Genomic DNA, 14,696 nt, shown 5'->3' with positions numbered 1-14,696 from the left:
AAAAAGATTAAATAACTGAAATATGTTAAAATATTGTAAACATTTGGCAAAATTGTTACTATTTTTCAATGACATGACATTATATAATTTATGAAAACATGTTGCATATTTACAATAAAAACTTAAATATGTTACAATTTTATAAACATGTTACAATATTATAAACAGTGTAACAATTATATTATTATTTTTAACCATAATATAAACATGTTACCATCTCATAATCTCTGTGCTTTCTTATGGCCTGATATTAGGAACGTTGTTAATTTCTGAATGTTTTAAGCTTTACCTTGCCACAATTTGTGTTGGTGTTTTTTAAATTATACTCTGGATTTGGATCCCAACCGTAGTGATTTTAAATGAAGTCTCTTGAAGACATTTGCTCTTTTGCAAACGGAATATTTTTATTTTTGTCACACTTATACTTTAGATTTTATTTGCCCTAAAGCATGCGGTCAGCAGTATTCCAGCCTTTTGCAACAATACGGAAACAAGTCTTTAGATCTGGGTTAGTTTTATTTGTTCAATTCAGTCCGAAGAAGCAGTTCATTACGCAGCTTGTGGACTTTCAGTCATTGAGCCATAAAAGCAAGAAATGTCTGCAGAGAAGTGAAACTCATTTTCATGCAAGAGATTGGGATGTGAGTTAAATAATAGCAGCAACCTCCCTGTAGTAATTTGGGATTTGCCTTTGAGAGCTCAGATCAAAGCATGTTCCCACCCTGCTGAAGTGTCATTGATGAGAATTAAGAGCGCAGCTCTCTCACTGGCTTTGAATGGCCCTAAATTCTGTTTGCTTCTGTTTTTTTGCTTTTTTTTAAATGATACATTTGGGGGATGTCTGCCATTCCAGAAAATATCTTAGATTTTCAGTCTGTCCCGCTTTTATATCATCTGTTTTTGGGCTCATCATTTCTGTTCCTGGACAGATACTTTTCATTTTAAATGAACATGAATGAACTGTGTCGAGGTCCAGATCAGTGGCTGTGTATAGATGGGCGATTTGGTTCTAAAATATGAAACAAAACAAACAGAAAACCCAGAATTATTTAAAAAGTATTTTAGGATTCCAATTTGTGTGTTAAAAGCATTGCCAGTGGTCTTATAATTATTAGGATTACGCCATTTTTAGCCAAAAAAAAAGTGCTTTTTTCTATGACAGTTTCTGTAGAGCGGCAGGATTTCATTAGAAATTTGCAACTGTTGGTGTGGAGTAAACCTTCCCCCATTTCCCATCATCCATCTGTTCACACACTCTCCCGCTAGTTTATAGCCCCTCACACTCCCAACTTAACTTCACTTATGCAACAACAATTGTGAGCAATTTCTGAGCTATCCAGCTGACAGTTTTGATCCAGATTCCAGCTCAGACGAGGTAAACAAAGACATACATGAATGTATTTGTCTGTAAGTGGATGCATTGGAGTCCAGCAGAACAGGGAACATGTGGCCCACCCAGTGTATTTTCTACGGAAAAAACGTGATCCTTTTTCTAACTGCATTTTTTTTGCCTAATTTTATTCACGATTTGAATTAAAAAATACTCAGAAAGGCAATATTGAGCTTACATTTCTTTATATACAGTCAGGACCATAAATATTTGGACATAGACACATTCTCTCTAATTTTGTTTCTGTACATTACCACAGTGAATTTTAAATAAAACAACTCACATCCCATTAAAGTGCAGACTTTCAGCTTTTATGCCATGGGTTGAACAAAAAGATTGCAGATAAATGTGAAAAAATAAAGCATTTTTTAAACACTATCCCTTCATTTCATGGGTTCGTAAGTAATTGGACAAATGACTTGCATGCTATTGGATGGGGAGATGTGGGCAATTCCCTTCTTATGTCATTATCAGTGAAGCAGATAAAAGGCCTGGAGTTGATTAGAGGACTCGTGCATGCAGTTTGAAGATTTTGCTATCATTAAGCTGAGAAAACAAAAAAAAAAAAACATGCGAGAAATTGCTACAGTATTAGGAGTGGCAAAATCAACAGTGTGGTACATCCTTAGAAAGAAAGAAAGAAAGAAAGCACTGGTGAACTTAGCAACGCAAAAAGACCTGGACATCCACGGAAGACAACAGTGGTGGATGATCGCAGAATCATTTCCATGGTGAAGAGGAACCCGTTCACTACAGCCAACCAAGTGAACAACACTCTCCAGGAGGTAGGCGTATCAATATCCAAGTCTACCAAAAAAGAAGACTTCATGAAAGTAGATCCAGAGGGTACACTGCAAGATGCAAGCCACTCATAAGCCTCAAGAATAGGAAGGCTAGATTGGACTTTGCTAAAAAGCATCTAAAAAAGCCAGCACAGTTCTGGAAAAACATTCTTTGGACAGATGAAACCAAAATCAACCTCTACCAGAATGATGGCAAGAGAAAAGTATGGAGAAGGCGTGGAGAAGCTCATGATCCAAAGCACACTACATCATCAGTAAAACACTGTGGAGGCAGTGTGATGGTCTGGGCGTGCATGGCTGCTAGTGGCACTGGGACACTAGTGTTTATTGATGACGTGACACAGGATAGAAGCAGCCATATGAATTCTGAGGTGTTCAGAGACATACTGTCTGCGCAAATCCAGGTGAATGCAGCCAAACTGGTTGGGCGGCGTTTCATAATACAGATGGACAAGGACCCAAAACATACAGCCAAAGCAACTCAGGAGTTTATGAAAGCAAAGAAGTAGAATATTCTTGAACGGCCAAGTACGTCGCCTGATCTTAACCCAATTGAGCAGCATTTCACTTGTTGAAGACTAAACTTCAGACAGAAAGGCCCACAAACAAACAGCAACTGAAAGCTGCTGCAGTAAAAGCCTGGCAGAGCCATCCAGAAGGAGAAAACCCAGCATCTGGTGATGTCCATGAGTTCAAGACTTCAGGGTGTCATTGCCAACGAAGGCTTTTCAAGCAAATATTAGTAATGACCATTTTGTTTTCAGTTATCTCATTTGTCCAATTACTTACAAACCCATGAAATGAAGGGATTGTGTTTAAAAAAATGCTTTAGTTTTTCACATTTATCTGCAATCTTTTTGTTTAACCCATGGAATAAAAGCTGAAAGTCTGCACTTCAATGGCATGTGAGTTGTTTTATTTAAAATTCACTGTGGTAATGTACAGAAACTAAATTAGAGAGAATGTGTCTCTGTCCAAATATTTATGGTCCTGACTGTATATAAAGAAATGTAAGCTCAATATTGCCTTTCTGAGTATTTTTTAATTCAAATCGTGAATCAGAAGAGGGCAAAAAAATGCAGTTAGAAAAAGGATAACATTTTTTACGTTGAAAATGACTGTATGTCCTCTATCATGAGAATAATGCCACAAGATGTTAAAATCACCAAAAAAAGATTTATATTAGAGTGGGTCTTTAATTCATTTCAGTGTGATGATCTAGAATTTCACCTGTTGCAGAATTCTAGCCCGGCTGAGGGTGATTGAGGCTAGCCGCTGTTTTAATAACCTCTATTTATTGCTGACCTAACAAATGGATTAATCAGTAGAAATTGATCTACTCTGGTCAGAGGGCTGTGTGGGAGTCTTAAAAAGGCACAAGAGGGAAAGCCTGGAAAATCCCCTGGAGTCCCGTGCAGTTATTAATGACATGAGGACGGCTTCCAATTTAAATGCACATGCCCGAGTTGTGCATACTTTTCATTCCCCTCTATCCTTTATTAAAATGAACCTTGTTTCACAAGTCTTCTAAAAGCAAACACTGCTTATTCAAGTTAATTTGTTTTCCCTTTTCCTTCCACAAACGCACACACACACACACACACACACACACACACAAACACACACAGAAGAAGCATTAAAGATAACTCTTGTAAAGGAAAACTTTGGTTTACATTCTCCAGCAATTCTTTGTTTTCAACTAATTATGTTGTAGATCATTACAGATTTTCTAATCTTCTAATTATTCTGTTATTAGTTTTCCACTTTGAATAAGTAGACTAAAAAGTTCCCGAAGCAAAACTTTAATTTTGTCTTATTGAAGCAGCACAGCAACCATAGAAACGGGGATGTCAATTTAGTAGGAAGACAAACAACTAAAAAGGCAAAATATTTCTATTCCTTTTTCCATTACATGAACATGCTTGAACATTTTCCCTCTATGACCTCGCTGAGTGGTCTACGACCTTGATATTTTGTCTATCGCGTATTGGTTTGCCCATTTTTCACCTGCAGACAACTCGTGTCCACCCGTAAAGACAGATATTACTAAAGTTACGTTCACACCACCCTCGACAATGTTCGTTCAAGTGACCACTTTCAAGAAAAAGTCTTTGTAAAAGCGCGGAAAGACTTGTTTTGGGCTCCTGCATTCAAAACCCTGTAGTTCATATGTGGCTGTGCAAGTTTCTACAACCGTTTATAGGCTCTACTAACAAAACGTGCAGCCGTTGAACACTTGTTCAAAGTTAAACCAGATTAAACTTTGACCAATCGGGGACTCGTATTTGGTATTGATGTATGGAAAATGTCCCTTTTTAATTCACGGAAATTCCAACTGTTTGAAAATTGTTCATGGAAGACAAATACATACTTGCGGTTTGTGTGCGGCAGAAATTATTTGGTGGTTACATTTTGAACCAACCCTCTTCCAACTGTAGGTGGTGGACATGAGCTAGTAAACGGTAGATAAATAAGAAGAATCCCCTCACTGCTCCTCTGGTGTGAACACCAGGGTCTTGATGTGCATTGCTGAATCCACGTCAGATGCCTGGTGTGAACGTGTGTAAAATTATGGATGGCAAATAATTTTCTGCAGCTCAACCAGGAAAAAACTGAAATTTTAGTTATTGGTCCTGAAGCCAAGAGAGAGAAACAGTTTCTGAAGCTACAGGAACTTTAGTCATTCGGAAGCAGTCAGAAACCTGGGCGTTATCTTTGACTCTAAGCTGACTTTTATCCCCCATATAAAACAGGTGGTTAAAACTGGTTTTTATCATCTCAAAAATCTGGCTAGAGTCCGCCCACTGCTCTCTCTTGCTAATATGGAGATGCTAATGCATGCTTTTATCATGAGTAAAATTGATTACTGTAACGCCCTGCTTGCTGGTCTTCCAAAAACAAATATTAGGAACCTTCAGCCTCTCCAGAACTCTGCTGCACGAGTTCTTACAAAGACCAGGAGGCGGGCTCACATCACCCCAATTTTGAAATCCCTGCATTGGCTCCCCATATGCTTCAGGATTGATTTTAAGATACTTTTAACAGTTTCTAAATGTCTTAACGGTCTTGCGCCTTCTTATTTATCAGATCTTTTAGTAAGATATGAACCCTCGCGGACCCTGAGATCCTCTGGCACTGGTCTGTTAACCATTCCAACTGTAAAAACTAAAACCTATGGAGAAGCTGCATTTCAGCACTATGGTCCCCGTTTATGGAACAGTCTGCCAGAGAGCCTGAGAGCCGCAGAGAGCATTGATACTTTTAAGAAAAGGCTCAAGACCCATCTTTTTAACCTGGCTTTTAGCTAATTTTTTATTTTTTATTTATTTATTTTACTACTTTTATTTATTTATTCAGTTATTTATCTATATGTATTTTCTATTTTTATTTTCTCTAATTTCTTTATCCATTTTATCTTGTTTTATGAACTTGAACCTGATTTTTAACGTGTTATTTTAATTTACCTTATTTCAATGTTTTATCGTTTTTATCAATATGTTTACTTTTTGATTCTCATTTTTATTCATTTTTATTTCCGGTGCTTCCTCAGCTGGAACCTCTCCCTCTGGGACGGCTGCTGTTCAGCCACTGCGGCTCTGGGTGGGGACCTGCATCACCGCTTAGCTGTGGTGGAGTGGTCCCCACCTGTGATGTTGCATCTGGATGTCTATGCGGCTGTTCACAGGGGGGGAGGTTCCAATTACTAGCGTTTCCAGCATCATGTTTTTGTGCTCAGCATATGTGTTACAGCCTATTTTTCATTGTCATTTCCCATCAGTTAGAGAGTGGGAGGTGTGAAAGGCGTGGGGGGCTAGGTACGGGGAGGGGGGCCCTATTATTTATTTATTTATTTATTAATGCTTGCTTGTTTTTATATTTTGTTGTTTTAATGTAAAGCACTTTGTGTTATATTTTTATATGAAAAGTGCTTTATAAATAAAGTTTGAATTGATTTGATTTGAACGTAGCATAAAATCCATCTACGATCATCTTTTGATCTTTTTTTAAAAGCGTTCCCAGTGGTCTTTTAATTATAAAGCTGTTTTGAGCTGAAAAAAAAAATAAAAATTACCAACTGTCATTTTCTAGAACATAGTTTCTACAGAGCAGCAGAAGTTCATTAGAAATTCACCCCTGAATTCTTGGCGGGACTGTTAGCACAGAGTGAGCCTGTCTTCATTTTCCATCATCCCTATATTCACATTCTCCACTAGCTTACAACCCCTCACAAACCAACTGTACATGACCGGTGCAACAGAAATGGCGAGCAATATTGGAGGTATCCAGCCATACAGCTTTGAGCCAGATCCCACCTCAGACAAGGGAAAACGCAGACGTTCACGAATCTAGCTGTTTATAAGTTGATGCATCAGAATGGAGCAGAGCTTGTGGCCTGGTGATTGTAGATTTTACGTGACAACTACAACTTCTTTCAAGTGACATTTTTTCATCTGCTCCTGATTCACAACTATTTGACTTAAGAAATACTCAGAAACGCAGTTTTATTCTTCATTTTCTTCTTACATTTGTCCTCCATCATAAGAAACATGTTAACATCATAAACATGATTTTTATTGGAGAGGGTCTTTAAGGCCTTAAGAGGTATCAAATCTTACAAGATTATATCAGGTGACAAACAATTATTGCTGTCACCAATATTCACCAAAATTGCCTTTTTATCTGGAATATAAAAAACTTACCATATCTTAAATTGCTTTAAAAAATCCATTAATACTTCGTGCAACTGTGACAGTGGACCCCAGTCATTTTTCTCAACCCGGCTAAACTTACAATCAGATATGGATTCAATTCAATTCAATTTTATTTGAATAGCCCAAAATTACAACAACAGTCTACTCGATGGGCTTTGTGCTAATAAATGTAGGGTAAAACATGAAATCAAAAGGATCATGAACGCACTCAGTTCAATAGAAACATGCTAAACTGAACTAACTAAACTAAAACTGGACATCCCTGCCCTTAGACCCTCCTACGCGGTAAGGAAAAACTCCTAAAAAAAACGAATTTCGGAAAAAACGAAGAAACATCAGGGGTGTCCACATGAAGGAGGGGTCCTCCCCCTGGACGGACAGGCAATGCCAGAACTCATAGAGAAGAATTAACTTATCTAACGCTACAACTACACATTTAAAGTACAACAGATGAGCTTCATCCAGATGGAGTCGGGGGCCGGCTGGGGGTGTGAGACGAGCCAGACGCAGGATCCACAGCCGAGTGCAGGAGCAGTAGTAGATGAGAGCCAGAGACGAGGTACTTGGTCAGGATTCTAATTGCAAGGTAGTTTGGAGCAGACAAATAGAATAATCCATAAGAAAAGTGTTGGACACATGTACGCTCCTCCATTCTCATACCAGGCTGCAACATGAAACATCTGTCATTAATGCTCTTGATTTTGAAGCAAATGGAGATCAGATGTGTTATGAATACCTACATCAGGCTCTGGATGAAAACAAATAATGCCATCAGGGCCATTTTTAATAGGCTTTTACTCATCTTGCTGTCCTGAATCGCGATGATTAAATCCAGTGTGATAATAGTCTTTACAAATCTGGCATCTATTTTCAAAAAGCTGCATTTCCCGTGGACTTATGGGTGTTAAAGCAAACGTGAGTCAGTATTGACATTAAAATAAGGCAATGACCTTACAGTGTTCTCAACAGATTTGTTTGACATTTTACCTGAAATGACAGTAACATCTTTTCTCACCCCGGTGATATTCATAGTAATATTTCTCTAAATTGTGCTGCCATTTCAGATGTTGCATTTTAAAGGGCAAACCTGATATTTGTCTCTCCCAGATGAATCTACACATTCTCCCAGCATGCTGTCTCCAAGCTTTGTGGGGGAAAAAAACTTGCACCTTTGCTGATAAATCTCCCTGCCAATGACTGACTTGTAAACATTGGGTATTAATTCACACACAAGAAATGTTTTGCAAACAGAAGAGACAAACTTGGACTAAATAAAAATGATTTAGTGTGATTGTTTTCTTTCTTTCTCCCTAACTTATTTTCCCTAACTGTTTGTAACTTGCTGTAAAGGAGAAAGCAGGTCACATAAATGTTAAACCGGAGTTATGGTTCATTTAAACCGGGGGTGGTCGATTGCAAAGAAAGTCAGAGTAAACAGGGGGCTATCAAAATAAATACATAAATAAATAAATAAAAATAGCTGTAAAACAAACGGCATCAACCAATCCTCATCAATCACTTGATTGACATGCAAACGACCAATTGAACATCCATTGGTACAAACGTCACGTTGAGCGGCAGAAATGGAGTTAATCTAAAATTATCAGTTTATTTCAAAATAATTTTCTGATTCATTTTAAAATCTGCTTTGATAATGAGTATTATCAAAGCAGATATTATAATATCTTTTATAAAATTTGTGTCTTAGTTTTTGTTCGAACTAAATTTGATTTCGAAATGATCTAATAATCTAACAAATTTTATTATCATCTCAGTATCTGACTGGTTGTATTCTTTTTATTTTATTTTACATTGGTTTACATTTTGCTTAGTTAGAGCAACAAATTATATACATTTTTGTTTGTTGTTTATTTCAAGAACATTCTGTTTTTTTAATTATTCAAAATAAAAGCGCTTTGAAATAGAAATCTGGTTACATTTGTTCAAAATCTCTTTTTATCTGTGTTGTGAGTCGTTTTCTTTAAGTTATCGTAAAAAATTCTCAGGCTTTATACACTTAATGGTTTTAAATGACTGAACCTTCTGTAAATATATTTATTTTGAATTCTACTGCTGAAAATAGAGGAATATTTTTTCATTGGCTTTTCTACTTTTAGCAAATAACAGGTAGCTGGAAATGTCACGTGCACAGTTTTAATATCACAAATGCTTCAGGTAAATGTTGCTTAGTGCTAATTTTAATTAAAAAGTCAAACTACTCTCATTTGATAAATATTACTGTTAACATTATCTATAAATATCTGAATATGTTAAGATGCAGAAAAAATGCCATACTGCTTAAAGAACTTTGGTTTGATCTACTTAGTTGGGTTTTCTGCATCAGTGTGAAACATTAAAGTCCCACTCGATCACTTTTGATCTATTTTCTAAGCATTTCCAGTAGTTTTAGTAATGATTATACCGTTTTTGGCCAAAATAAAAAACAACCTGTGTTGTTTTCTAGGACGTTAGCTTCTGCAGAGTTGTAGGAGCTCATTAGAAATTCTCTTAAGTGGTTTTAGCAGGATCATTAGTGTGGAGCAACCCCATCCCCTCTTCCCCTTGTGTGTGGAGCATAGCGGAGCAGGGAGCTTGTGGCTTGCCCACAGTATTTTCCACGTCACAAATAATATCTTTTGCGTCTGCTCCTGATCCACAACCATTTGAATAAAGAAATACTCAGAAACACAAGTTTGAGCTTCATTTTCTTTATACATGTCCTCCATCACCAGAAAAATTCTACAAGAACATGTTAAGAATACCAATTTTTATCAGAGCGGATCTTTAAATCTTCTATTCTTTGTATTCGTGACATGTGTTCACATGTCAGATCCAGCCCTGCGGAGTCCCTCCGGCACACTGCTGGATTGGGGGGAAATAACGGAGTGGCTTGATTAGTTTCACAGGAGCAGCCCTCGTGACATTGATCTTCCTCAGTACGTTACACAGCAGGTGCTTCTGTTGGTTATCTTTAAAGTATCCAGCTGTACTGTCACCTGGCAGTCTGTCAGGAACCACGTGTTATTAGGAGATGCGGAAAACTGACCAATGACCGCATTCATTAGCAGAAGGAAGCTTTCACAAACATACATATAGGTTGTGTATAAATTCCATCACTACTCACTATTTTGTGCGCTATATAGGGCATATGCCATTTTTTAGTCCGGATCTACCAATTCCAAAATCTAGAACCCTGGACATTTCTCTGAAGTCCCTGCAAAAAACTAGTGTGCATCAATGCGCACTAGTTTGGCAAATGTAGACCACAACTTGCTGCGTTTGAATGATTTATCACTTGAATTTTTGTTTTATTTTAGGACCATAAATAGTCTTCGTGAAATGTTCGTATTTATTAGGTTTTTACTTCGTCAAATGGGTGACGTCATCTGCTGTTTAAAAAAATAGTGAGCATGTGTCCGGGTTACGTTAAAATCCAGGGCACTAGATAGACCTGCAATAAATAGTCTTGCAGTGGTTAGGGAGTAGTGAGAGAATTCAGACATAGCCTTAAGAAAGACTATAGAGGACCAGCAGGTGTAATGTTGAAAGATGATGCTTGTTGCTGTTTTTTTTTGTCTGCATAATTGTTGAACATTTTCAGAAACAAGTTTTTTTGGTGTTAATCTGACCCCAGGATTTTGAGAGCGGCTCTAGTGTTTGAGTTTTTAATGAACCTCAAACAAACTTTGGTGGTAATAAGATGCTCAGGTTTCTGCATAGGTCTCAGAGACAGAATGAATCGGTTTCCTCTTTTGCTTCCATTGACTGTTTGCTGTCATTTGCCTTCAGCCCCCTCACAGGCCCCCGCAGCTTCTCAGATTGCATTTTTTGTCTTTTAGGCTTCTTAATTGATGGGTTGATGTCTTTAATCAATCAATAGCCTTTAATATTTTAGTGTTTTGAACGAACTCAGCCCCAAGAGCTCACAAACATTACAAGATTGAGCAGAAATGGATGGCTCTATAAATAGTAAATAGTTATTGGAGTTGTTGTATATTTATGTTTTAACTGTTTACCTTTATTGGTGTTTGGAATCAATTAAGTTTGATTGGCACCCTGATTGCTGGATATAAATGGACACCTGTCGTAAATTAGGCATAAAACGTTTGATGTGAATCAAAACTGATTCATATTAGGAAGAAATAGAAAAATGACAATTCAAAGTTAAAATTGAAAACAAAAGGCGGCCGTACGCGTTTTTAACAATTACGGTAGCAATATATACTGCATACATTTTTATTCAATTATCCTGCTATGTTTAACAACCAAACGCATTTCTGTGTGTTCCAATAAAAATGTATTAATCTGCAAAAGAAAGCAAACTCATCCTTATTCGGGCAGCTGTTTTTGATCTGAAAGGTGATTGGTTTAACAGACCGATGAAGTCATTAGCATTCCCTCTTTGAAAAGTGCTTACGTCAGACTGTAGACCTAATTAAACTGAATGATTAGAGTAGAAGTGATTGTTCTCTTCTGTAGGTTCAGCATTAGTGTGAAAGCTTGTTAGACATCAGGATGGAGCCATACATTGTCACCAAGCTCGATGTGTGCTGTGGTGCACAAAGGAAAGTGTTTCCAAGGTGATGATGAGAAAGAAGCCGAGGTTTCTTGCTGTTAGTTCGGTGTGTAATTTGCACTGGAGGAACTCCATGTTGCTTTATCAACCTTGTTTGTGAGTCAGAAGCTCTCACCTAACTTTTGAATCAATAGCAAACAATGGCCTCTTCCATTCTCTCTGCTCTCTTCCTGTATTTGTATGGAGGGTGGTCTTCATCTGGGGTTGTATTCTTGGCTTATAGTGACTCCAGTTTGAATCTTTTTTAAATTCCATCCTTTTTTAGCTGTGATGATAAATACGAGTCTTCAGTAGAGCAGAATTAGCCTAAATGTTATGGGTACTCTGATATTTACACCAGTTGGGGAAATGTGCAGTAAAGAGAACAGATCTTGTGTCTGACCTACCCTTTGGTGCTTAAACATGGCGACCAGCAGCAGCCAAATTATACAACCAAAAACAACAAAACTGATGATTTTTGGTGGTTTTAGCTTTGAATGGTAAATTGAATGTTGTGTGTGCCCACAGATGAAAACTGTGAGTGTTGCACTGGTGTTATGCCTAAATGTGGGAGTGGACCCTCCGGATGTGGTCAAGACTTCCCCCTGTGCACGACTGGAGTGCTGGATAGGTGAGTAATCAACACATCAAACCCTTGGGACGATTAGATATGAAATGTTCATGATTTACTCTGTGGTTTAAGGACTTTATCACACCAGGAAACCCATATCAGTCCGTGCTAAAGGGCAAATGTTGCTACCTGTAGTCCTAGTACTTTTCTGAGGTCTATGTATAACTGCCAAACTCCTGAACTGATGTGATTTTTTTCACGTTAACAAACCCACATTTTAATGGAATATAGATGTATTTGTCAAATGAATTTAGTTTCGGTTGGGTTACGCGAAAAACATTTCTCACATACAGTAACTAATGGCTTTAACAGCATGAATGAGCAACTTTCACCAGTAAAATGTTAAATTTGTGCATAAAAATGTGAAAACATTTCTTGCCGAAAAACTTAATAAAAAAATTAAAAAAGAAAATTGTTCTCTGGTTCCATGAATTTATTTTCTAAGTGAGGATTGTTTTAATTAATGAATGAGTTTTTAGGGATCTATAACAGATGCTGGAGCACTGATATCACTGTTGTCTACATTTCTATATGTCTTGTTTTCTTACCATTCACTTTTAAATGGGTGCAAAAACCAGGCTAATACTGCTAAGCCCATATTTAGTCAGCCTCGTAGAAACACGATGGTGTGGGCAGTTTTGGTTACTTTATGGGTTTATGCCGAGCTGTTTGAGCAATTTGGGTTTTGAATTGCTAAAGTGATAATAACAGTAACAACACCTATTTAGTCTTTCCTTAACGCCAAGAACACCATATAGAAATGGTCAAAGAACGAAACGGTAAAAAAGAAGATGGAACAGTGAGAGTTACAGCGACAATGAGGGGCTTATCAGATGAGTGTTTTAAAAAAGTGATAAGGAGTCGATGTTATGGATGTGGGGAGGAAGAGCCGTCCATAGTTAAGTAGCAGACTAGCTGAAGGGTTTGTCCCATTGCTAAGACTGAAACTGTCATCTCCATGGGCTGGCTTTGAATATAAAACAATAGTTTAGCCTCCCCTGAGACTAACTGTTGTTAGCCTGTGAGGTACATCACATTTGGAGTGCAGTAGTTAAAGTTTCAGAGACTCCCTTTGTGCTCTCTGAGGACACTGCAGACGTGTCACATGGTTGGGAAGGATACTTTTAAGGTTATATTAAATGTTAAAAGAAAGGGTGATCTCCTGAAAAAACTTTTGGATAGACGTTTAAACAAAATTCAGATTTTATGTCGCATATGAGGCTGTATGAGGGAAATCCAAACCTTGATCTTTGTCTTAATGTTTTTGCACAGAGCACATCAAAATATCGGACAGAATTTCGCTACGTCCTACAGAGAATGACAGACCCTGTGTTGTAGTTAACTGGCAAAAGGCGGCTCAGTCCACTCTAAAACCTACACGACTATGCCTGACTCATTCATTGTATGTGCAGCTGTGGTGTATCTTGTAACGCTCTTGTGTCTGTCTCCTTGCTAGACCCTCTGTCCATGAGTCCACAGAAAGCCCTGGAGACCATCGGGGCCAACCTGCAGAAGCAGTATGAAAACTGGCAGCCCAGGGTGAGTGAGGCCGCCCCCTCCCAGGTCGTTTACTGCAGACATTACCCACACCATAATGGGATGTGTGCAGAGCTCAATCTTGCTGTGATTGTAATGAAACTCAAATGAATCAGAGGTACTTTAAGGTTGATATGTTTGGTTAAGATTTACTTGTTTAATGTTTGTTTTATGGATTTTTTCTCCCGTCTATCTTTAATAATTTGGATGATTCAAGTGGCTTTGCATCAAAGCTGCCAGTTATTAAGCAACAGCACCTTTCAACCTTGTTAAGTTGTGGCATATCGATTCTGATGTTTGTAATAAACCAAGAGAAAATGCTTGTAGGCATCCTCTAAATTGTCAGACTTTGTTTGTCACGGTCGTAGCAAACGTGATCAAGTTATTGATCATTTGGTATTGATCATAGGAAATCAGTAATAGGTTTATTTTATATTTTTAATCTCTATAGCTTATTTTTTCTAAGTTGCTCTGCAGCTATTTTTTTGTTGAAGTATTTGCAGTTAAAAATTTTTTTTTTAAAGCAGTTTCCTTTATTTTGGCACATTTAAAATCTTACTAAAAACGACGACGAAACATGTGACTTGGTTTTGCTCAAACCCTGGTTGGGTTCACTTAAACTATGCTACTAGCAAATAGACTAACTAGTAAAAAGAGGAAGTAGTTTAGATTACTCAACATTTAGGGAATGCTTTGATCTTGTGTCTTGCTCAAGGATACTCTGCGTGGCTCTATGTTTTTACCCTTGGCCAAATGATTTCCAGTCATCCTGGCAACCCAATGAGCTTTAGCCACTCCCCCCCCCCTACGCTAAACCTACTGTAAGTGAGTAGGAGGCTCAAGTACCATGTAAAAATGTACACGTCCAAACTGAACATTTCCAAATTAAAAAGATATTCAAACATTTCTCGTGAGAAGGTTTATGAGGGCTTTAACACGAGCTCCATCAGATCTTCTTCGTTCTTTATCTTGTCAGAGCTCATTGTGGGCAAAAAAGTAGCAGTTAAACTCCAAAGAAAAAAAGTTATATTTTCGGCTTTTTCTGTCTGGAACCAATTCTGAACTTGTT

At 37.7% G+C, this 14,696-nt stretch overlaps 1 protein-coding gene across 7 annotated transcripts in view; it reads left to right on the top strand.

The window, feature by feature from the left end:
- The window catches only part of rptor (regulatory associated protein of MTOR complex 1), a 175,746-nt gene that overhangs the window by 11,502 nt on the left and 149,548 nt on the right, over window positions 1-14,696 (top strand). For all 7 annotated transcript variants that reach the window (XM_023954643.1, XM_023954642.1, XM_023954647.1 and 4 more), the window contains exons 3-4: window positions 11,989-12,091; window positions 13,548-13,630. In XM_023954643.1, coding sequence (XP_023810411.1) covers window positions 11,989-12,091; window positions 13,548-13,630 — 186 coding nt within the window. The remainder of the gene's footprint in view (window positions 1-11,988; window positions 12,092-13,547; window positions 13,631-14,696) is intronic.

This window comes from Oryzias latipes, chromosome 1, assembly GCF_002234675.1.
Source record: "Oryzias latipes chromosome 1, ASM223467v1".
Lineage (NCBI taxonomy): Eukaryota > Metazoa > Chordata > Actinopteri > Beloniformes > Adrianichthyidae > Oryzias > Oryzias latipes.
This window is presented reverse-complemented; position numbering and strand designations above follow the sequence as displayed.